Source organism: Typopeltis vanoorti, chromosome 4 (assembly GCF_054136105.1).
Source record: "Typopeltis vanoorti isolate ZY-2024b chromosome 4, IOZ_Tvanoo_1.0, whole genome shotgun sequence".
In the NCBI taxonomy this organism is placed as follows: Eukaryota; Metazoa; Arthropoda; class Arachnida; order Uropygi; family Thelyphonidae; genus Typopeltis; species Typopeltis vanoorti.
Window position 1 is genome coordinate 108,900,990 of NC_143552.1, and position 23,779 is coordinate 108,924,768.

Here is a 23,779-nt window from a genome sequence, read left to right on the forward strand (position 1 = left end):
TGCCAGGTCTGGTGAATACAGAGGATTCGGCAAAACATCCCAGCCAAGACGTAACAACAAAGATGGGATGCATACTTTATGCTTGGTGATGATATATTGTTGGAGGTGGAAGAAATAAGAGATCTGGGGGGGGGGGGGTATTAGTGGATAAGGATCTGAAATTTAGGGGATAGATAGCCAAAATTGTGAAGACAACACAAAGGCTTCTGGGACTGATGCGGAGAACACTGACGTGTAGAAGTAGGGAGATTCTTGTTCCTTTGTGTAAGGCTTTGATTAGGTAACACATGGACTATGGTGCCCAGATTTGGTCACCTGGTTTTCAGAAGGATGAAAAGATGTTGGAAAGGAGTCCAGAGGCAATTGACTAAGGTAGTTTCTAACCTCTAGAATGTCAAGTATGAGGAAAGATTGAGAAGATGTAATTTGCAGAGTCTGGTGGATAGGAGGAAGAGGGGGAGATGTGATAGAGACCTATAAGTTAGTAAGTGGTTGTTATAGGGTCAATACTGGAGAAGTTCTACAGAAAATAGTGGGAGAACCAGAGGTCATCACTGGAAACTGTATAAAGAGGGTGTGAGTAGGGAAGTCAGAAGCAGGTTTTTTCATGCAGAGTTGTAAATGATTGGAATGCCTTGCCTGAGAGTGTGGTGTCTGCAAGGAGTTTGAATGTGTTCAAGGCACGGTATGATGAGCTTTGTGTGTGATAAAAGGACCTCCCAGATGACTCTTTGACTCCATGAGGTCTTGGAGTAATATATTAAAAATAAATAAACTCATGCTTACTGGTAGAAGCTCACAGCATTTTGATTGTGCCTGTCGCTACACTGTATTTTCATGATGAAGCATTTCATGAATGATTTTCAGTGGAATATTGGACACTGCTACTTTTGTTGGTGCAAGTGCATTTGGTGAGACATTCACATGGCATGCACCAATGTTTACTCCTTTCTCAATTAATGTCTTAGACCCTGATGCATTGTTGCAATACATTTGCACAGTTATTATTATTATTGTTATTATTATTAATATCTGACCTCAATGGAATTAAAGGACTCATCACAGGAAGTCCATACTTTCTCATGCAAAAACATCATCGAACCGTGCCTTAAGCCCACTCACAGTTTCCACCCTCACCACACTCTCAGACAATGCATTCCACTCATCAATTACTTTCTGCACAAAGAACCTTCTCCTCACGCCTTCCTTATACGGCTTCCTCTTGTTCTACCCTTATCCCTCCCTCTACTCTATAAAAAAATCTCTCCTCCACATTAATCTGTCAACGTTCCCCCTCACTTTTCCTTGGTGGTGAGGAAAAGCTAGAGGAAGAAAGAGTGACTGTCTCTAATACACAGATAAAACATTTCCTGGAACCTGCGGCCTATTTTTAAAAAGCTGTTGAATGAGAGGAAAAAACAGAACACCCTACACAGTTTCTTCAATCCTCTGGCAAGAGATTCTCCTTCAATCTCAACAAAAGGAAGTGCTGTCACCCCAGAGATTCCTTCTGGACAATGTAGAATGCACATAGAAGAATTCTTAACACTTTTATGGGCGACTGTTCTTCCCAACACCAATCCTCCTCACCTCTCCATCACCTCAAGCTTAACATGTACATGACAAAGATAAAGTTCCTTTATTGTTATTATTTTTTTATTCAATTTGTATTTGTAATACATGTTAATTAATATGCATAAAAACATTAGTTTTGAAATTAAAACATTTACAACCTTAAATTAATAGCATTGGGGCAATAAATTTTTACTTCTGGGTCTCTGAAATGGATTACCTAAAATCCCATTGAACACTTAATTCATTTAACATCACTTTCAATAATGTCATTTTACCCAGAACCATTAGTGATATTAAATGAGGGGTAACTGCAGATAGATAAAAATGTTGTGTGGTGAATGATCTTTAACAGTAACTGATACTTAAACATAATAGTAATAATAAAATGCACTTACTAATAATGTTAACTAACTTACTAATAATTATTTACTAATAAAATGCAAGAACACTGTATACATAAACTAGCTTAATATGCTCCCGTATAAAAAATGCTTAAATAATAACTTCTGAAAATTGGTCTAAAGTATAGATCAGTAGGTTCCATGTCTTAAGATTAAAATATTCTGTTATGTATTCTAATCAGTAATCAAGACAAATTAATCAGCAGTTATGTCTAGGCATAACTACCTTAATATCACACAGTGCTGTTTTTCCTGTTTTACCCAAAAATAGTTTTATTTTCATCCATATTACAGTATATCTAAGCAAATATAGGACAATGATTTTTATAGTGAGAAAGCTTGACTTGACTAAAAGTTGGAATAATGTAACTATCAAAAAACCCCACTCATTTTCTGAAGGGAGTTTAAATTGCCTTCCATCTTAATGCACTGAAGAGAGGTTTTTATGTCATTTCCCTGTCCCCCCCCACACACACATATATCAGTGGTTACAGAACCAATAGCACATGAGTGCCACATGTGGTAAATTGCTTCTTATATGCGTTTTGATCTTTATTAAGGATCAAAGTAAGTAACCGATAAAAAATGTTTCAAGGTAATGCAAGTTAATTCAATAGTGGGAAATATATAGTAAATACTTATAATTCATAGTAAAGTTGATATGATATAGGATGGCCACAAAGTCTCATTACACCTGTGTGTGTAATGAGACTTAGTAAATTAGTAAATTCAAATAATTTGGTATGTGTTTCAATTGCTCAAAGAAACATGAAAGAAAAGTTTCTCTACTATTAAATATTTTTATTTTCTTTTATTTAATGTTTGCTTTCTTTTATATTTCTGAGATTAACAATGGCTGATCAGAGTAATTTACACTATTGAAGAATATGTTATTGTCAATTGTTGGATGGCATGAGAGTGAAAGGGCTGCTGCAAACTTTTGCAAACTCAATGAGATCCTCCCAAACTGTCTTGCAGTTGGAGAAGAAACTCTTTAACACAGACGTATAAAGGATAAACCAAGAAGTAAACTAACCTGCAACAAGAGGGAAATAGTGCATACAAATTGAAGTCTGTTGTGATATCATCAATGACAGCAATGGATAAAAGAAAAAAGTGAATCTTGGAACATATGAATATTGACCTAAAATGTCCATGTCACCCTGTGTTTCTTCAAGAATTATCTGTCAAGAATTTACTACTTCAGAGGAAGGAGGCACGTTCCAGATTACTTCAAACTTTTAATACAATTACAAAGCATGGTAAGGTCGTTTTTAGCAATGAATGTGCTACATATATCAGAGTTGTTGGTCCAAAATTGTAGTGTTTTGGTTTTTAAGGGGAAACCCTCACCTTTATGAGGAATTAGAATACATACATACCAAATGATTTGTATTTACAATTTCACATATAGTTAATGGGAATCAGTGCCAGCTCGAAGAAAAACAGCATAGCTCTTAATGTAATTTCATGTTTAGGCTTTAGCCAGTGCTTTTATCTAAGATATAATATGCACAAAAATTTAGTAAGCAACAATGGAATGCAAAGTATACACTTGGTGGGGAAACTCTAAAGGAGGTAGAGGAGATGAGAGATCTGGGAGTGGTGGTGAACAAGTACCTGAAATTCAGGGGCCACACTGCACAAGTTGTGAAGTCAGCACATTGAATAATGACAATGATAAAGTGGACCCTGATGTGCAGAAATAAAGCGGTTATGATTCCATTGTATAAGACTTTGATCAGGCCTCATATGGATTACTGTGCACATATTTGGTCACCATGTTTTCGTAGTGACAGGGATATGTTAGAAAGGGTCCAGAGAAGATTCACAGAGATGGTCAGTGTCTTCAGAATGTAAAGCATGAAAACAGATTGAAAAAATGTAAACTGTGATGCCTGTGAATAGGAGGGGAGGACACATGATGGAGACATGTCAGTTAGTCAGGGGTTGTTATCAGGTTAACATGAAGAAATTTTTCATAGAATGGGAGAGAGTGAATGGGTTGTAGAATGAGAGGCCATCCCTGAAAACTGTATTAGGAGGGTGCAAGCAGAGGAGTGAGGAGAAGATTCTTTGCATGGAAAGTGGTTGATGAGTGAACTGCATTTCCTGAGTGTGTTGTGAATATACACATTGAGTCAGTTTAAGGCACAGCTGGATGAGTTTTGTGTGTGTGATAGTGTATACCTCCCATGAATCCCATGGAGGTCAGATGTTCATAACAATAATAATTTTATATTATTATTATTATTATTCAAGCCTCCATAAAGTCAAAAGACTCATTGTGGGAAGTCCTTTCTAAGAAACACAAAGTCTATCATATCACTCCTTAAACTCATTGACCGTTTTCGCTCTCACCACTCCATCAGGCAATGCATTCCATAGTTCAACCACCCTCCATGCAAAGAAACCACTCCGCACCCTCTTGCTCACAGTTTCCTTTCGTAACTTCCAGGGATGGCCTTTTGTCATCACTCCTTCCTGCTGTTCAACCAAGCAAAAGAACTCCCCAGTGTCAACCCTGTAACCACCTCTCAACAGTTTAAAAGTCTCAATCATATCACCTCTCCTCCTATCCACGAAACTCTGCAGTCCACATTTCCTCAGCCGATCCTCAGAACTATCATTGTACAGTTCTGAATCAGATATAAGACCCTCATCAGACCACACTTGGACTATTGTCCAAGTGTGGTCTGATCAGGGTCTTATACAACAGAATGATAACTGTTTTATCTCTGCAGGTCAGTGTACTTCTCATTATTGCAGCAATACTCTGTGTTACCTTCACCACCTTTGTAATATGTCCCCTAAACTTCAGGTTTCTATCAATCATCAACCCCAATCAATCCCCTTCAAATCCTGGGGACCAAATCTGAGAACAATAGTTCAAGTGTGGTCTGATCAGGGTCTTATACAATGGAATAATAACTGTTTTATCTCTGCAGGTCAGTGTCCTTCTCATTATTGCAGCAATCCTCTGTGTTACCTTCAGGTTTCTATCAATTTCAGGTTTCTATCAATCATCAACCCCAGATCTCTTGTCTCCTCTACTTCCTCCAGTATAACTCCTCCCATAGAGTATGCAGTGTCCCATTGATGTTTCCCTAACCTGGAGACCTTACATTTTCCTGCATTACACTGAAACCCTCATTCATTTGCCCATCTATCTAGCTTATTCAGATCCTCTTGCAGGGCTGCCGCATCTGCACTATTACTAATAATCCTTCCCAGCTTTGCATCATTCGCAAACAACTGAATATCCACTTGCAATCCACTTACAATGTCATTGATATAAAGGTTAAACAATATAGGTCCCAGTACTGAGCCCATGGGACCTCACTTGTAACCCTCTGCTTCTTTGAAACTGCCCCGCCATACACAACATCCTATCAAATGCCTTCGCTAAGTCTAAGAAAATGGCAGTATATGCCTTTCCCTCATCTAATGCTCTTGTAACTTTATCATAAAAGGCAATTATATTGCTAAAACAAGAGCGCCTCTTCACAAATCCATTTTCACTCTCACAGATAACATTACCCTCATCTGCCCAATGCTGTATACAGTCCTTCACTACTTTCTCCAAGATCTTACTAACTACTGATGACACATAAACTGGCCTATAATTAGACACTTCCACTCTGCTACTGCCCTTATGCAATGGCACTATCTTACCTTCCTTCCATCCATGGGCACCTTTCCCGCAGCCAAACTTTCATTGAAAAGCCAGGTCAAAGGCACTGTCAGTTCCCTAGCACATTCTCTCAAAACTCGTAGTGAAATACCATCCAGTCCCACAGCTTATTGACATCCAGAGTACTCAGTATTTGAAACACACTCTCCTCCTGTACCTCTAAACCTCGAACCTGCTCTATCCCTCTAGCATTAAAACTGACTCCTCCAGGATGAAATACTCCAATAAAGTGTTCATTGAACAATTCCACTATGTCTGCATCAATCACTTTATTCCCATTTTTATCCCAAAATATCATTCTTCCACAGTCATTTCTCCTCCTACTGGCCACATATCTAAAAAATTCACTAGGATTTTCTTTGGATCTTAGGGCTAATCTCCTCTCATATTCCAGTTTCATCTTCCTTACCATACTAGTCACTCTTCTGACCTGTGTCTTATACTCTTCATGCATCTTCTCTTCACCTGACTCTTTCACGGCCTTTTTTTTTCGCATGCAATTCCTGTTAAATATTGTTTGTCATCCACTTTACCTCCAAATTGTGTCCTCTTGTTCACTCGTGGTATACAACTTACCATTGCTGCTAAGAAATATTCTTTCATAATTTTCCACGCACTAATGATATCCCAGCCTTCCAATTCCTCCCTCCATGAAACTTCCCCAAGTTGACGTCTTAGACTAGTATAATCACCTGCCTTATAATTCCACATACGTTCCCATGTCTTTGATACTCCTGCATGTCTATTCATTTTCTAAGTCAAAACCATATGGTCAGGGAAGAGGGCATGCGGGTGCCGCTATGAAGGGGATGCCAGGGAACGGGTCATAAGTTCATTTCTAAGAAACAAAATTTTTATCATAAAAACAAAAAATTCTTAGAATGATCAATATTAAAATAAATAAGGCCGGATACAATGAATAAAAATTAAAAAAAAATTGCATATTGCTGGCTGTTTAGAATTTCGCAGTGAGAGCAGGCTAAATGCTTGCCTCCAGAATCTAAAGTGAAATGGTGAACGGTTTTTATGTGCAGAAATGAATTTTCATACAAAACATTTGTTGCTACGTAACCAGTCATATGGTACTGTAAACACTTGATTGTAGCTTAAATATTCCAAAGCACATTACATTCGTAGGTTAAGTCCCATGTGAATATTGTAAGAATAAACTTTGTTTGTCTCTGTATAGTTTGTTTTAGATGTTATTGTAAATATCACTATGGAAGTTAACTGTATATATTGCTTTAATAAGAATATGTTAGAGCGTTAAAAACAAAGGCAATGTTTATATCGCCGAAGCTGCATGTAATAGATCTACATGGTGGCATTAGAAAGATTGTTATTAAAATTTGTTTGTATGAGAAAGGCTTGCAGGCTCTAAGTGTAAACATCTGCTAAGTCAGTCAGAAAGGTTCAAACAACTTTCCGATGGCCGGCAACTTACAATTAAAAGGAAGCGGAGGAGAACAAAAGGCGTGCCGAACTTGAAACTTAAGATGAAAGGATCATACTGATTCTTTGGAGGTTGCCAAACTTCATGCAAGGTCTCAGAGGAGGTATAATAAAAAGGGACTGAAGCAAACAGAAGGGGCTGCATGGATCCAGAGATTGCTGCAGAAGTAGAGGGGACCCAGTTTCAGAGACATCCACAGAGAGACAGGAGAGGCTGCCCGGTTCCAGACGCTGTCAAAGAGGAGGCAGCTCGGTTCTGGACATTGCTAAAGCTGTCCGGTCCCAGACGTTGCCGATGAGAGACAGAGCTGCTCGGTTCCAGACATTGTCAGAGAGCATCCCAGATCCAGACGTTGGTTGAGAGAGGAGTTTTCCGCTTCCAGAAAGGAGCTTCTCGGTTCAAGATGTCGCTAGAGAGAAACGACTTCTAGGCCACAGACAGGGCTTTCAAATTGCCGAAAGGAGAAGTCCCAAATGCAGTAGAAGAGAAAAGTTTCCAGTCTAGAGGGATCCTGATCGACAGTTGACAACAGTTTCATTTTTCTTGGAGGTGGCATTTTCAGTTTCTTAGATTCAAGCTACTTGAGATGGCAGTCGTCCATTAGTATCCCATTTGATATAGCCAAAGCCAAAATTCCAGATGAAGATCTGAGATGAAAGAAATGCCATGGAACTTTTAGTGAAAGACTTTTGCCTAATTGTGAGATACAGAGCCTTTGTAAGTTCAAAACTTTTATATAATTCCTCTTATAGTTGTAGTAGAAAGACTTTTAAGATATATGTTTAATGTTTAATAAGGTTAAGAAGTGTCCTTAAGAGAATCAATTGGCATGTTAGAAGTTGATATCAAATTTGTAAAGATAATTTAACAGAGAGATTTAGGTAACCTCTTTGCAAGTAAGCTTGGAGCTTAATAAGTAAAATTTGTAAACTGAGAGTAGATAACGTTTTGTGCTAAAGAAAGTATTTTAAAGTTGAAGAAAAAAGGTTCTAAATTTTGCTAAAGAGTTTTTATAGAAGGATAGAGAAAGCAATCTCCCTAATGTTTAAATTCGTGTACATCTCATAGTAATGTAAATCAATGTTATTTGACTTTCTTGTAAACATAACACGTAATAATATAAACAAGAAAGATTCTGAGAGAGAGAAAGCGTGCACAGCTACATTAGAATAACGGAGAATAAAGTATAAAGTAAAGAAAAAAAGACATCACAAGTAATTAATAGAAATTACAAGTATACAAAGTTAAAATAATAATAAAATTTTACAATGTCACAGTAATGACAGGATAGCAACAGTAGATTTATAACAGTACGCATCTCAATAGGTTACTGACAGTAGCGCAGTGTGGACTATTGTTTCGTCTCTGTGTCGTGTTGTGTAATAATTTCTTGTGGGTATAAAATAGAAATGGAATCAAAAATTAAAAAAAAGTTATCTGGTGCACAAAATCATAAGCGTCATGCTGCGAAAGAAGCAGATATTAAGAAACAAACTGGGGCTCTTAATAAATTTGTTAAAATATTAAAATATTCTGATGCAGATTGTAACCAACTCGATACATCAGAAATAAGAGTTGACGAACTGGAACATTCCCATTGAAGACATGAGAAATCAAGGGTATGACAATGGAGCAAATATGAAAGGGAAAACATATTGGCTCTTAAATTTGCTTTTGAACAATAATCCTCAAGCTTTTTACGTGCCATGTGTTGCTCATTCTTTAAATTTAATCATTAATGATGCAGCCAAAGTGAATGCAGATACAATTAGTTTCTTTGCAATTATTCAAGAAATATATAATTTCTTTTCATTCTCTTACAAATGTTGGGTAATCCTTTTAAAGTTCGTAAAAAATTTAACATTGAAACAGCCATCAGAAATGCGATGGGAAAGTAAAATTAATGCAATCCACTCTCTACGATATCAGTTAGGAGAAATTTACGATGCACTTTTTGAAATTGTAAAAAAAAAATTGTAAATAATGAAAATTTTAATAAAGAAACTCAGCATGAAGCACAAACATTATGTGCTAAAATGAAGGACTACAAATTTATGTTTCTTATAATTTGGTATGATTTACTTAACAGAATAAAGCCTGTGAGTAAAATGCTTCAAGACAAAAATATGAACATTACACTTGCTTTAGAATCTATCGAAAACTTAAAAATATTCTTAGAAGAGTATCAATTAGATACAAATTTTAAAGAAGTTCTAAAAACGGCAAAAGAACTGAGAGAAGAGGTGGATGGAGAACAAGAATTTAAAACTGGTATGGAAGTTCGACGACGAAAGAAGACATACAATTTGACTACGAGCATCATGACGAAACGCCACAATCGCCAGAAGATAAATTTAGAGTGAATGTGTTTTATACACTTCTAGACGTTTCAATGTGTTCGTTTCAACATATAATGATAATTTCAATTTATTGTATAGATTACTACAAATTAATAACGAAGATTTACGAAAAAATTGTGACGATTTAGAGTTTCTTTAAATCTTCTTGATGGACGGCGACAATAAAGACGTAAATGCAATAGAACTATATGACGAGTTATGTGCTTTCCGGGATATTTTTCGAAAGGATCATTTAAATATTCAAAACCCCTTTCGATATTCTTAATTTTATTGTGTCCAATAATTTATCTTTCCCTAACTTTTCAATTGCTTTAAGAATACTATTAGCCTTACCTGTTAGTGTAGCAAGTGGTGAACGTTACACTAACAGGTAAGATTATCAATTAATAAAGAAATCAATTTCTTTATTAATTGATAACCTTACCTTTAATCAATTTTAATCAATTTCAACTTTTCCAAGTTGAAATTGATTAAAACCTACTTAAGAACAAGTATGTCACAAAAAAGGCTTGTTAGTTTGGCGTTAATAATATAATGAAAATAATGTATGTGTGGAATTAGACGTTAAGACCATTATTTCTAATTTGGTGAATATGAAATCAAGAACCCTAAAATTTTAATAAAAAAATTTCAATTATATTTATGTAATTTAATTTATTTTCTATTATTCTGTAAAGATTTTATTTTTTGAATACTTATATTAATATTAATAAAATATTCTAATTATTATTTCTAATTCTTTTCTTATTTTCTCATCTATCTTGAGTTTCTTTTATTTTCCTAAAAGAGAGTTCCACTTATAAAAATGATTAAAAAATGTTTACAACTTACTAAGAATTTAGTAAAATGCAAGAATTTTTTAAACTTTAGTTCAAATAAATTTTAACTTTAATTAAAATTCATTTTAATTTTGTTAGTGATTCGGGTTGGTGAGAAGGCTATAATCCCTGTATCATTATATTCAACGATTAAAGTGAAGTGGCTTTATCAAAATTTGCTTTAACTTTTGAGAATTTTTTGAATATTTGGGTTTCTAATGATTATCCTGCCTAGTCAACACCCTCGGTTCATTACATTTACCGAACCAACATATGGCTGTTCTATCAAAATTTATTTAAGAAATTTCAAATAGTTAAAATTTTTATTATCGTAAAAGAACCACACACGCCTGGATCGTTACAGGGGCGCTTAGATAGACATTGCATGCGGGCGACAAAGACCCTAGCACCAGCTCTGCATATGGTCACTCTCTCTCCAACTGGTCGGAGAGATGTCATCTCAGTTATTATCAACTCTTCTCATGCTATAACCAAATCCAAAACTCTTGAGCCTCTTGTTCCCTCTATTACATGTTGCCTAAGACATTTGTCCCTCAATAATTCTAGAAATTCCATTCCCTTATTGCTACATGCATCTTCCTCTCCCCAATTTATACTACTGTAGTGAAAATCTCCCATAACAATCATTTGTCTTGCACTTGACAAACTCAACTGTCTAAACATTTCCTGGTCCCCACCCTCTGTGCTCCTAGGTTTTGTAGCAACACCCCACTAAATATCCTGTCTTGCCTACCTCTACCTCACACCATATGCTCTCAAAATCATTTGTCTCACTTCCTTCCAAAGCCTCCACTCTTAGAGGACATAGGTCGTCACTTATCATAAGCAGTACTCCACCACAATGCTTTCCCTTCCTATCCTGTCAAAAAATGCTGTGCCCAGCGACTTCTATTCCTGTTATTATATCCTCTTCTGTCAACCACGTCTCAGTGATCCCAATAATTTTTGGCCAGGCTGATGATATCTGCACCACCAATTCCTCTCCCTTATTCCGGATACTCCTGGCATTAGTATAAAGCATATAAATGCTGTTGTTTCTATACCCAGCGTTATCACCTCTAGACTCCACTGAGCTCAATGTTACCTGATGTCATCCCCCTTCTCCCAAGTACCCATTCCCAGAAGAGGGCCCCCCCCCCTGCTACCATTCTCCCTGGGACACACTGACTTGTTCAGAACAGCAATCTCTCCAGATGCCTACGTCCTTCCTCATTCAAATGCAAGCAGTCTCTCACATACAATTCCTTTCTGTCCTCAAACATGCTCCAAGCATCCACATATTCCAATCCTCTCTTGTCACACATTCTAGCTATTATGTCATTCAATATTACTGCTCTTCTGCTCAGCTCATCATTATCATTCCAAGGCAATATACACACACACTGTCTTTCATCTCTGTGTCTTTTTCATTAACATGAAGGAAATTATAGTATAATTTTTTATATTCTGTGCTATGCCACCAAGCCAAACTAAAAAATAATCATCTCATATACAGTTTAGTTGGAATATCATAATCCAATATGAAACTACTTTTTTTTAACCAAAAGATAACTTTTGCATTTATTCATATCTTTAGCTCTATTAATAATTGCATTAGTGCCTTCTTTTGATTTTGCATCCCATGCTAAGATATCACTAAAAGATCACATATGAAAAAAAGGTGGTGTGTTGTGTGAAAGAGAGAGAGAGAGAGAGAGATTTAAACTTGCTTGCTGTCTGAGATATATTTTGTGCATATAAGCTGAGATAACAACATTTATTATTATTATTATTATTATTATTATTATTATTATTATTATTATTATTATTATTATTTCGGGCGACTCCAGACATTCTCACAGTATCTATCATACCTTGTCTTGAACTCGTTCACGTCATAGCACCCACAGCAGACTCTGGCAGCTTATTCCACTCATTTACCACTCTAAAAGTAAAGAACCCAGCTCTAACACCCCTGCTAACCACACTTTTGCCCAGCTTCCATAGGTGTCCCCTAGTTCTCCCACCACCAGTCCTGATCTCAAAAATATCCTCTGAATTAATCCTATAGAATCCCTTTAGCAATTTGAATGTCTCAATCATATCTCCCTTCCTCCGCCTATCAACTAGTTTCTGCAACCCACAGATCTTCAACCTGTTCTCATATGGTTCATTTCATAGACCTGTTATCATCTTAGTCACTCGCCTCTGGATCCTCTCCACCTCCTCCCCATCAAGAAGGAACCGAGGTGACCAAATCTGGGCACAGTAATCGAGATGAGGTCTTATCAAGGCTCGGTACAGAGGTACAATAACTTGCTTGTCTCTGCTCGTCAAGGTATTTTTCAACAACCAAGTGAGTTGATGAGCTGATTTAGCTACTTTTGCCCCCTAAACTTCATCTCCTTATGCACCAACACTCCCAAGTCCCTGGCCTCATCAATCTCTTGGAGTACAGTTCCACCAATGTGGTATACTGCTGCTAATCTTTTCACCCCAAAATGCATAACCTTACATTTTGTCACATTAAATTGACATCCATTCTCCTTAGCCCAGAACTCCAATCTATCTAAGTCATCCTGCAAGACTTTGACATCTTCTGCATTCACTATTGCCCTACCCAACTTTGAATCATCAGCGAACAAATGAATTGTTCCACTTAGATCCTTCCCTATATCATTAATGAACAGATTAAACAGCAGTGGTCCAAGAACAGAACCCTGCGGCACACCACTAGTCACAGGCCGTCTTTTGGACTCTGCTCCTGAATAAACTACTCTTTGATATCTCTCCATCAAAGTCCACCAACCACCTATCCATCTCACCAACCCTATATCCATTCCCATATGTTGTAGTTTACGGATTAGTATTCCATGTGGTATCCTGTCAAACGCCTTTGCCAGGTCCAGCAGTATCACTGTAAATCCATTTCCCTTATCCAGTTCAGCCATCACCTTGTTATAAAACTTGAGCAAGTTACTGAAGCATGATTTAGCTCATGAAGTTGAGTCACTAGACATCCATGATAACTTCTTAACTTATCTTGAATGCTCAGTGACCATACTAAATCAGGCAGTATACTGCATGGTGTATAAAGATTGTAATAATTAAAATTGCATTTACTAAGAAAGAACTTGAGAGAGCCATCCAATTATTTGATATACTTAATGAAGATCCAGCAGTACTTAGTCTTTGAGGAAATCAAAGAATTTGCCATTGTCGATTTCCCTGTTTCTAGTCTTTATATAAGACAGTCAAGATTGCTCAATTCCACTTGCATGTATTACCCTTTGGTAGCTTAGGCCAGTTGTTGTATATAGGCAGTATAGGGTATGGTATATAAAGAATGTAATCATTAAGTTGCATTTACTAAGAAAGTGACCTCAAGAGGACCATCCAGTTATCTAACGTGCCAATAACAAGACAAAATTCATATAAAAATAAAGAGCAACTACAGGAATATGAATCATTTATTTATTTATTTATTTTCGATATAATCTCCTCTTAACTCAACACAGCATTTACATTGTTCAATTAAATTTTCAAAACACTGCTAGTAGATGTCTAAAAATATAGCACAAATCTCATCAGTTAAAGTATGCTGGATGACCTTCACCTAGTCAAACTGGTGTCCTTTGAATTTCATTTTCGATTTTGGAAAAAAAAAGAAGTCTGCAGTGCCAATTCAGTGAATACAGCAGATGTTCAAGCACTATGGTAGATTTGGAGGTAAGAAACTGCTTCACATTTAATGCACAATGTGTAAGCACATTGGCATGCCTCAACAGCCAGCTGTTTCTTCAATACTGCTAGCTTCTCATTTGTCTCATGCATTAATAGTACTGACTATTAATCATTTGATCCTCTGGAACAAATTCCCTATAAATAATTCCATGAATGTTGAAGAAAACAATCAACACTATCTTGGGTCAGGACTTCCACAGTCAGTGCTTTTGTTGTCTTGGAGATGTCAGTAATTGCCATCCCATACCTTGCTACTTTGTTTTCAGGTCATATTGGAAGCACCATGATTCATGATCAATCATAAACCTCTCTGTCTCTCTCTCTCTTTCTATAAAATGGTATGAACTTGGTCAACTATTTCAATGAAATTTTCAAAGCAAACACCATTATACTCTGTCTCAGGAGTCTGAGAATGTGATACAAATAGCAAATAAATCTTTCATTTCTTTTGGGGAAAAATTTAAATTTTCTAGCAAAAATTCACAGGCTGCTTCCTTTCCAATACTGTATTTAATTTCTGTACTATCAGCTGAGTGGTGATTTGATGACTCTGATGAACCTTTTTTAAATTTTTTTGCTGGTGTCTTCCTAGTTATAGATCATCTTCTACTGAATCTCTGCAATCTTGAAATTGTGCAAACCTCTCAAAAATTAATGTATGTGATAGGTAGTCAGCCCCATACACTATTTTAAGATCACTAAATGTTTCTGAATTGGATTTTCCCAGTTTAAAATAAAATTTTTAATCACTGCTTATTGTTCCATTTTCATATTTTTGACACAAGGCACTTAGCACCATTTTACTTAGTGTCTCTAAGCAAGAATTGATGAATCTATCACAGCATGCCTGTACTCATTAGAAAGAGCGCACAGTTAGGTTAAAATTCTATGCTATTTTTTCCCAATTCTATTTACAGAAAAAAAAAAATATCTTATTTATTGGGCATACTGTGTATTTTTTCAAGATAGCATTTTACTAGCAAACTGTTGATACATGAAATAGAGAGAGTTTATCATATTATGAAAAGTAGTTCCTTGGATAGAATACAGAGCAAGCTAGCAGGATCAAGCATTAAAGTAGTAACTTTAATGAGATTTCTGAAATGCCATCAATGATTTCATCAAGAATATATCCAAACCTTTTGAGATGATTCTTAACATAATATACAAAATGTTTAAGACAGTCCAAAAATTGAAACATGATAATGGCAAAAAATACGTCAGTAAAAACCCAAATTCCTAAAATTAAATGGTAGATAACATTCATAACCTATCATGATATTTAGAACTGTGTAGGAGATAGATATGAAGAACACCATTTCCTCAAAAAGGGATCCAAAATGTGGGGATGTGAAGACAGAAATCACATAAGTCAAAGTTCATGATTCTCTGTTGAAAGTATTTGGACATAAAGCTATGAAATTTTGTAGGTGGACATAGGTGAAGAACAAACTAAGGGTTAGATTGAAGAAACAGAAGAAAACCTATTCTGGTTTTACTAATAATGTGACTGACAGAAGAAGTGCAAAATGATATGAAGTAGAACAGGCAGTAATTGTATAGCAGTAAGAGGACTGATCTATGAAGAATTCAAGAGGTGCATTTGGAGATTAAAATAAAGAATGAGGAAGGCAGTAAAGAAGTAATGGAAGATATAGAGACAAAAATATATGACAGAAAGTTTCTTGGGCAATTCATTCCAAAGCCTGATTCCTGTATGTGACTAGGCACAGTGTCAAAAACTCTTCAGTGCCACATATATTGACATTTTGGAGTAGTCTTGAGTGTGTATGCTGATATATGCATGACCCAAAATTGTTCAACCCAAAATATTATTGAATATTTTGAACAAGAGTGAGAGTATCATTAGAACCAGCCTTTTCATGTTTCAGATAATGCCATTTTCCCAGAAAACTTGGCCTAAGAAAAGAAAATTGAGGAAATCAAATTTCTTGACTTAGCCTGGTCATTCCAGAGTCCTAATATGAATCTGAATGAGGCAAACCCATTATGCCCTAGCTGAACTGTGGGCAAATCCATTGAATGAGGAATGGTGCACTCGTGTGTGTTATCATACCGATCAGAAATAGTCTGATCAGTTCATGGTTACTGTTGTCATTCAGGATAGAGCCGGACACACACATATTTTTAATTTCCTTATTAAAATCCATTTTATACAGTACTCTGTCATGCTTCTTCATCTCACAATATTCAATATTATTTTGGTTAAAGAATTCTTGTTATCTATTTAGAATAGTGTATTCAATTTTAAATCTGAATATTTTTTCATATTTATTTGTGTTATTTATTTTATATTTATTATACGTATTAGGTAGGAAAATTGGCAGATTTAGTTCTATGGAATCCAGCTTTCTTTGGTGCTAAACCTGAGATGGTAATCAAAGGTGGCCAAATTGCCTGGTCACAAATAGGTATGTGATAATCTATTATAAATAATAACAACAGTTTTCTGAATATGAGCCTTTTATGATGTGAAATACAGGTATCCCCGATTAACGCGGTTAATTAATCCCTCGATGTTACCGCGTATATCAAAATCAAATGTTAATCAAATATAATAATCAATGGTAAAAAGTACAATTCGTCCATGATCGATTACTGTATTAATGATTAGTTTTGTATGGTACTCTTTTAGGAAAGATAAAAAATGAATGCAAAGGAAATGTTTACTAAATGCTTGTACCTACGTTAGTTACTGCAATTTTTTATGAAAAAAGTTATAAAGAGTCGTTTGAACAGTTTTAGTTTTTTTCTTATCAGCATAAATTTTACGATAACAAGCAAAATGACTCTCTAGACCTTGGAAAAAACAAGTATTCTTCGATTAACATCTGGATCCGTATCCATAACTTACTGCTTAAATGATTCTAAACTGCGAAATATTCCATCCAGCTCTTTGACCGTTATCTCCTTTGGAACCTCATCTTCACATTCCATTTGTTCGTTGTCTTAACATGTGCATTGTTGTTCAATTTCAAGAAGATCATTGTCACTGAAATCTTTTGAGTTTGAATCCAATAATTCTTTAACATCTTCTGCATCAAAACCAAAGTCTTCACCAATTGCAACGATTTCTTCAAGCATGTTGTTCACAGGATTTTGATAACAGGTGTTTCTCAAAATACATGGACATGGACTTCATTGCAACTTTCGAAACCTATGTTCTTAAAAAGACATTCTCAAAGGCAGTAGAAACAATAACATTCATGACCGGTGGAAGCAAGTGTCTTCTAGCTGCATGAGAGCTGTTTGGTAAAACCTTTTGCCAGAATGCGCTAATGACTAGGTGAAGTCATTAGCACATTCTGGCAAAAGGTTTTACCAAACAGCTCTCATTCAGCTAGAAGACACTTGCTCCCACCAGTCATGAATGTTTTCAATTGCGTGTTTAATGTTACAATTTTTCTAAAATTCTTGGAGCGTAATTGCATTTTCTCCCATTATTGTTTCTACTGCCTTTGAGAATGTCTTTTTAAGAAAATAAGCTTTGAAAGTTGCAATGAAGTCCATGTCCATGGGGTGTAGCAATGATGTCGTATTTGGTAGAAAAAATAAAATTTTCACACCACACAGAAAATTAAGAGAATTTGGATGACCAGGTGCATTATCTAAATGCAAAGTTCTGCTGTATTTTTTAAATACACCAGAACAACTGGGGCTTGTAATATACCCACTATTAATGCTTAATGGGAGGAATGACGTCATCTGCTTACGACTTTCTTTCTCTCGGCCAGGAAACACTCCTTGAGGCTTGCATGTTTTTGCGTGGTAAATTTAAAGGCGCATTAATCAAAACTCTTGCCGCATATATCAAGGGATTGTCGCAATTAATTTCTCTGAGTTAATCAAATCCCGCATTAAACAAGGGATACCTGTACTTAATATACTTCTGTAATCTACTTTATCATTATTATATATATATTATTATTATTATTATTATTAATTATTATTATTTTTTTATTTTATTTTTTTTTTTTGTAATGTAAATACTGCCTGCTAAAGGTTAGATAATTCAGAAAAATTTTAAACACACACACACACACACACAATCCGTGTGTGTGTGTGTGTGTGTGTGTGTGTGTGTTCATGGGTATTTGGGGGATCAGATTAATAATGAATTGCAATATATTCACACTGTTTTTTTCACATTTCTTCTACCCTGTTCACAGCATATACTGTAAAAAAAATGTGAGATACGTGCTAATTTACATTATAACATGGAACTATTTGTTTGTAATATTCATATTCGGTTTCACGACCATAATTCTGATACTACATATTTCGTTTTGAAGTTACCCTGAAATTATTATTATTATTAACATCAAATTTCCATGGAGTCAAAAGACTCATTGTGGGAGGATGACACTTTCATGCAAAAAGATCATTAAACCTGCCTTAAACCCATTCAGAGTTTCTGTGCTAATACTTACAAGCAATGCATTCCAACTCCATGCAAATAACTTTCTCCTCACTATCCTGCTCACACCTTCCCTATGCAGTTTCCAGGGATGGTCTCTTGTTCTGAGGGATGAAAAACCTGAGTTTCTGGGTGAAAAAAATCACCTCTGCCTCCATATGAGACCAGCTAACCTTTAGTCGAAAGAGACCAGATAAAGATTCCTCCCGTCATGGATAGATATCAAACCAAGGTCTTTCCAACCAAAAGGCTTTGTCTATACCAACTAAGCTATGGAGGCTCTTTTCAAACTTTAGGTCCCCAATAAAAAAGGTGATGGTTCATCTGCCAGTAAAATTCATATTCACTTAAGGACATCCATAAATATTCTTGTCTGTAGTGAGACTTGGACTCAGTGTAGTGGAGAGCACTATTCACTCAGCTGACTGGGCTGGTGATTTCTCATGTAATAGAGATTAAATATAATTCCTGAAATCTATCACATTTGGCATTTTTTATTGCCACCATCCAGACTGTATTCAGAATTATGCCATCATTTAAGTTGATACTGGCAGGAATTTTCAAAACTTCATCTGCCTCTTGGAAATGGTAACCTTTTTAAGTGGTAGACAGTTTTCCTAGGGTGTGATCACTATCACCACTCTTCTTAATCAAAAGCCTGAAATATGAAGTTTAGAGCTTTAGCTCTAGTCTTTAGAGCAGGGTTCCCAGGTTATCTAGCCCTTAGTCCCAACCACACACTAATGTTCAGTGGGTTTACCACCTAAATGAGAATGGAACTCTAATTTAAAAAAAAAAAAAATCAGATGGACTGAATAAATAAATAAATTCCGTGTGATGATACAGCATTCCCCCTTTTAACGGGAGTTAACAGTACCATCTAGTCCCTCCCAAATTTTATCCAGGCTCCGGAATGGGCATAGGCTGAAGAATCAGGCCTATGGCTGGGTCAGTATTCCTGACTGTAATCCGTGTGTGTCCTCGGACCGGTTTGCCTGCTTGCGGGATGAAAAAACACCAGATAAACTGGCGGAAAAAACCCTGCTGTCCACGCCCAAGACCGGCTAACTTGGCTATGGCTGAGGAAGATCCTTGAGCTCTTCATGTCATTGACGGGAATCGAACCTAGGACACTCCTTCCCCAGGCATATGGTTGCAAAATGCAAAGCCACTAGGCTAACCACACGTACAGATGGATTGAATAAAGAAAAACAATAGCACCACTTTGCTTATAGATGTGAGGTCATACAGTAGTGAAGTAGTTTGATTTTTTGGTCAGACTTCTCTGTAGTAGTGATGTACTTAACTCTGACATACTCATAATATTTTTTATTTATCTAATTCCCATGGATTGGTCTGTCTTCCCTAGATATAAGTTCTTTCATACATGCAAAATTTTAGACTTCTGGATGTTTCACTTTTGGGAAGTATTTGGGGGATCAGATTAATAATGAATTGCAATATATTCACTCTGTTTTTTCACATTTATTCTACTCTGTTCACAGCATATACTGTAAAAAAAATGTGTGATACTTACATTATAAAATAATAAAAAGAAAAGAAAATAACTACATCAAAGCTATATTCTATTTATACTTTGATGTAGTTATCTTATTTTTATTTTATTTATTTTTTTTTCACTAGAGATCAGGCAAGTAGAATAACCATTGATCAAATCATTGTCTCTTTGGCATGCTGTTTGAAATGTAATATAGCTTTTCTCTGCATATACAGTAAAACCCCATTTTTACATTCCTGCAATTTAGGTTTTCCTGCAATTTAAGTCATTTTCCGTTGGTCCTGTCTTAAGGCCTATTCTTACGATATATTGTTTTCCCGCCATTAACAACTTGATGTGGACGTTATTTCCTGTGATTTGCATTTTTTTCTCAGGTGACAATACTGATTTTCAAATCGATTTCTGCAGAAATCTGCGCATTTCTGTTCCCAGATGGTGTTGCATTCGGCTGTAGTTTCGTTTCCGCTATCACGGTGACTTGCACGTTTGCAGCAGTAATGTAGTGATGAGTGATACCGTGATTTTTCAATCACAGTACAAATTGATATTGCAGAATTTCTGCTACGTAATTTAGTGTGTGAAGGTTACTTTCAAGCTGCGGTGGTGGATTATCCATGTTAGTAACATGGAAAAAAAAGACAGAAAAGAACACGCGAGCATTAAGCAAAAGATCTTTGACTCTCCGTGTCCTCTTTGAACACAATAGTAAAAAACAGGTCAAGCATTGAACCCAATGCAAAGCAATCTGGCATTATGTCAAAAAAAAAAAAAATGGAAAGCAAAAACAATCAACAATTAAAGATTTTTTAAAAATAGATAAATGTAAGTAATTGTAAATTCATTTATTTTCAGTTATTAAATTTTGTAATCTAGTATGTAGACTCACATGCTAGCAGTAAGTCATCTTTTAGCCTTTTTTTAAATATTTTTTTACATTTCCTGCTATTTACACTTTCCTGCTTTTTACACTTTTTTCCATCAGTCCCCTGAAAAGTGTAAAAAAGGGGTTTTACTGTATATTTGTGTATACTTCAGATGATGACCTTAATATGAAGGTCGAAATGTTGGGAAATTAAAGTAATTATTTCTAGCATAGTTGTAGTCTCCATAATTTGTCTGAAATGAATGCTGATTACTGTGTAACATTAAAGGAAAGGACACTCTCCTAAGTATTAAATTATTACTATGGATTTGGTATTATATTCAAGGGAGTGAGTGAGTGAGTTGATTCATATAAATACATATAATGCCACAAAGAATAATTGTGCAGGGACATTATTCCTCTAATTGGTATCTTGAAATAAAGCTTCATGTAATTCACTTGAAGTCATAGCAGCAATATCGTGATTACTTACTTGATGTGTTTCCAATATATCAAAACAGAAATTGCTTATTTATATGATGTGTTTAGAATAATACCTTAGTCTCATCCAATTTGAATATTTTTAACAGGTTGGTTTGGCTGTATCTATTTGACTTAACAGATTATTATTATTGTGGTATCTTTGATGATGATGAATATCAGCCTATTTTTCACCCAGTACAGGGTGAAGGCCTCTCCCATTGTGGGAGGGTTGGGTCTATTTCTCCCATGGTAACCCAGTCCATCTTGGGAGAGTATTTATTCACTTGTATGAATGAACGTATAAAGTTGGAAGACAATCACATACATCCATGTCTAAGCAGGATTCAAACCTGCAGCCTGTTGGCTGGAGAGCGGATAGACTAACCAGTCAGCCAACCAGGCCAGCATGGTACCTTTAGTTAAATGATATTGAAAGTTGAAGTTAATTAAAATGCAAAAATACACGAGACATTATAATTAATTTAAATAATGTCCTCAATATTTTTTGTACTGAACTGTATTATCATATAAATAAAAAATGGTAATAATGAGAAATATAAGTGACGATATACATCTAATTTCAGATGTCTAAGACACATATATAAACAGCATAAGGCTGCTGTTCATAATACCTGGTGATGACAGTAGTCTTTAAGAATACAAAGAAACAATCCCATTATTAGTTTTGTGAACATTCGCATCAAGGAAGATGTTTTTCTTTTTTTTTCTTTTCCTTTTTTTTTTGATTCTATAATTGAAGTGATTTTTTAGAGTTCTTTTTAAAAAGACTAGAAAGTGAAGTAGGTCATTATGAACATGTAGCCAAATTCATAAAATTTTATTATCTAATTTGCATGACCCACATCTTTATGATGAAATTCTGTGAACTTCTTTTTTTATGATGGAAGGTTAAGAAACTTATGTGAAATTGAAACATTAATGAATACAATTTTTTGCTTTAATTAATTCAAAGTAATATTTATTAGTAGTATAATTTACTGTTTTCCATTGATGTTAACATAGTAATACAAACAATGCAAATAAATAGTTATCAACAGTAATGCTTGTAATCACTTGTTAATCCTGTACCCTTTTATTTTAGAAAAACAGGATATTTTAGATTTAAAACAATTAGCAAATGCCATAGCATGCACTATCAGCACAAAGTCTAACCAAATCTTTATTATTATTATTATTATTATTCAGGCCTCCATGGAGTCAATGGAGTCATTTGACTCCATTGGAGTCAAAAGACTCATTGTGGGAGTATCCTTCCTAGGAAACACAAAGTCTATCAAGACTCATTGTGGGAGCATTCTTCCTAGGAAACACAAAGTCTATCAAGACTCATCATGGGAGGTCCCTCCTAGGAAACACAAAGTCTATCATACCACTCCTTAAACTCATTGACCATTCTCGCTCTCACCACTCTATTAGGCAATTCATTCCATGGTTCACCCACTCTCCATGCAAAGAAACCACTCCACACCCTCTTGCTCGCAGTTTCCTTTCACAACTTCCAGGGATGGCCCCTTGTCCTTGCTATTTGCCCTTTTTCACAAAATGTACGAACTTCCCAGTGTCTACCCTGTAACTACCTCTCAACAGTTTAAAAGTCTCAATCATATCACCTCTGCCTCTACTATTCACCAAACTCTGCAGTCCACATTCCCTCAGCCAATCCTCATAACTAACAGTGTACAGTCCTGAAATCATCTTTGTTATCCGCCTCTGTACCCTTTCCACAGTTAATTTATCTCCTTCAAATCCTGGGGAGCAAATTTGAGAACAATAGTCCAAGTGTGGTCTGATCTGGGTTTTAAACAACAGAATGATAACTCTTCTATCTCTGAAGGACGGCGTCATTCTCAGTATTGCAGCAATCCTCTGGGTTACCTTCACCACCTTTGAAATATGCCCCTAAATTTCAGTTTTCTATCAATCATCACCCCCAGATCTCTTGTCTCCCCTACTTCCTCCAGTACAGCTCCTCCAATCAAGTATGCAGCCTCCCATCGATGGATCCTTTCCCATCTATGGAAATTTCAAAAATTTACATTTTGCTGCATTTAACCGAAAAAACTCCCATTCATTTGCCCATCTTTCTAGTATATTCAAATCTCCTTGCAGGACTACCACATCTGCACCATTACTAATAACCCTTCTCAGCTTCACATCATCTCCAGACAACTGAATATCCCACTGCAATCCACTGACAATGTCATTAATATAAAGGTTAAACAATATAGGTCCCAGTACTGAGCCCTATGGAACCCCAATTGTAACCCTTTGCCTCCTTCCTTGAAACTTCCCCACCATACGCAACTCTGTGATACCTATCACACAGCCAATCCTGAATCCAGCTGACCAACCTAATATCCAAACCCATGTACTGCAACTTAAATATCAGCTTATCATGTGGCACTATGTCA

General features: G+C 35.8%; 1 protein-coding gene across 1 annotated transcript in view; it reads left to right on the plus strand.

Moving 5' to 3' along the window:
- Window positions 1-23,779, plus strand: part of LOC150107598 (uncharacterized) — a 419,637-nt gene that overhangs the window by 359,343 nt on the left and 36,515 nt on the right. The window contains exon 20 of the mRNA XM_090391960.1: window positions 16,378-16,477. Within this exon, the coding sequence (XP_090248086.1) occupies window positions 16,378-16,477 (100 nt within the window). The remainder of the gene's footprint in view (window positions 1-16,377; window positions 16,478-23,779) is intronic.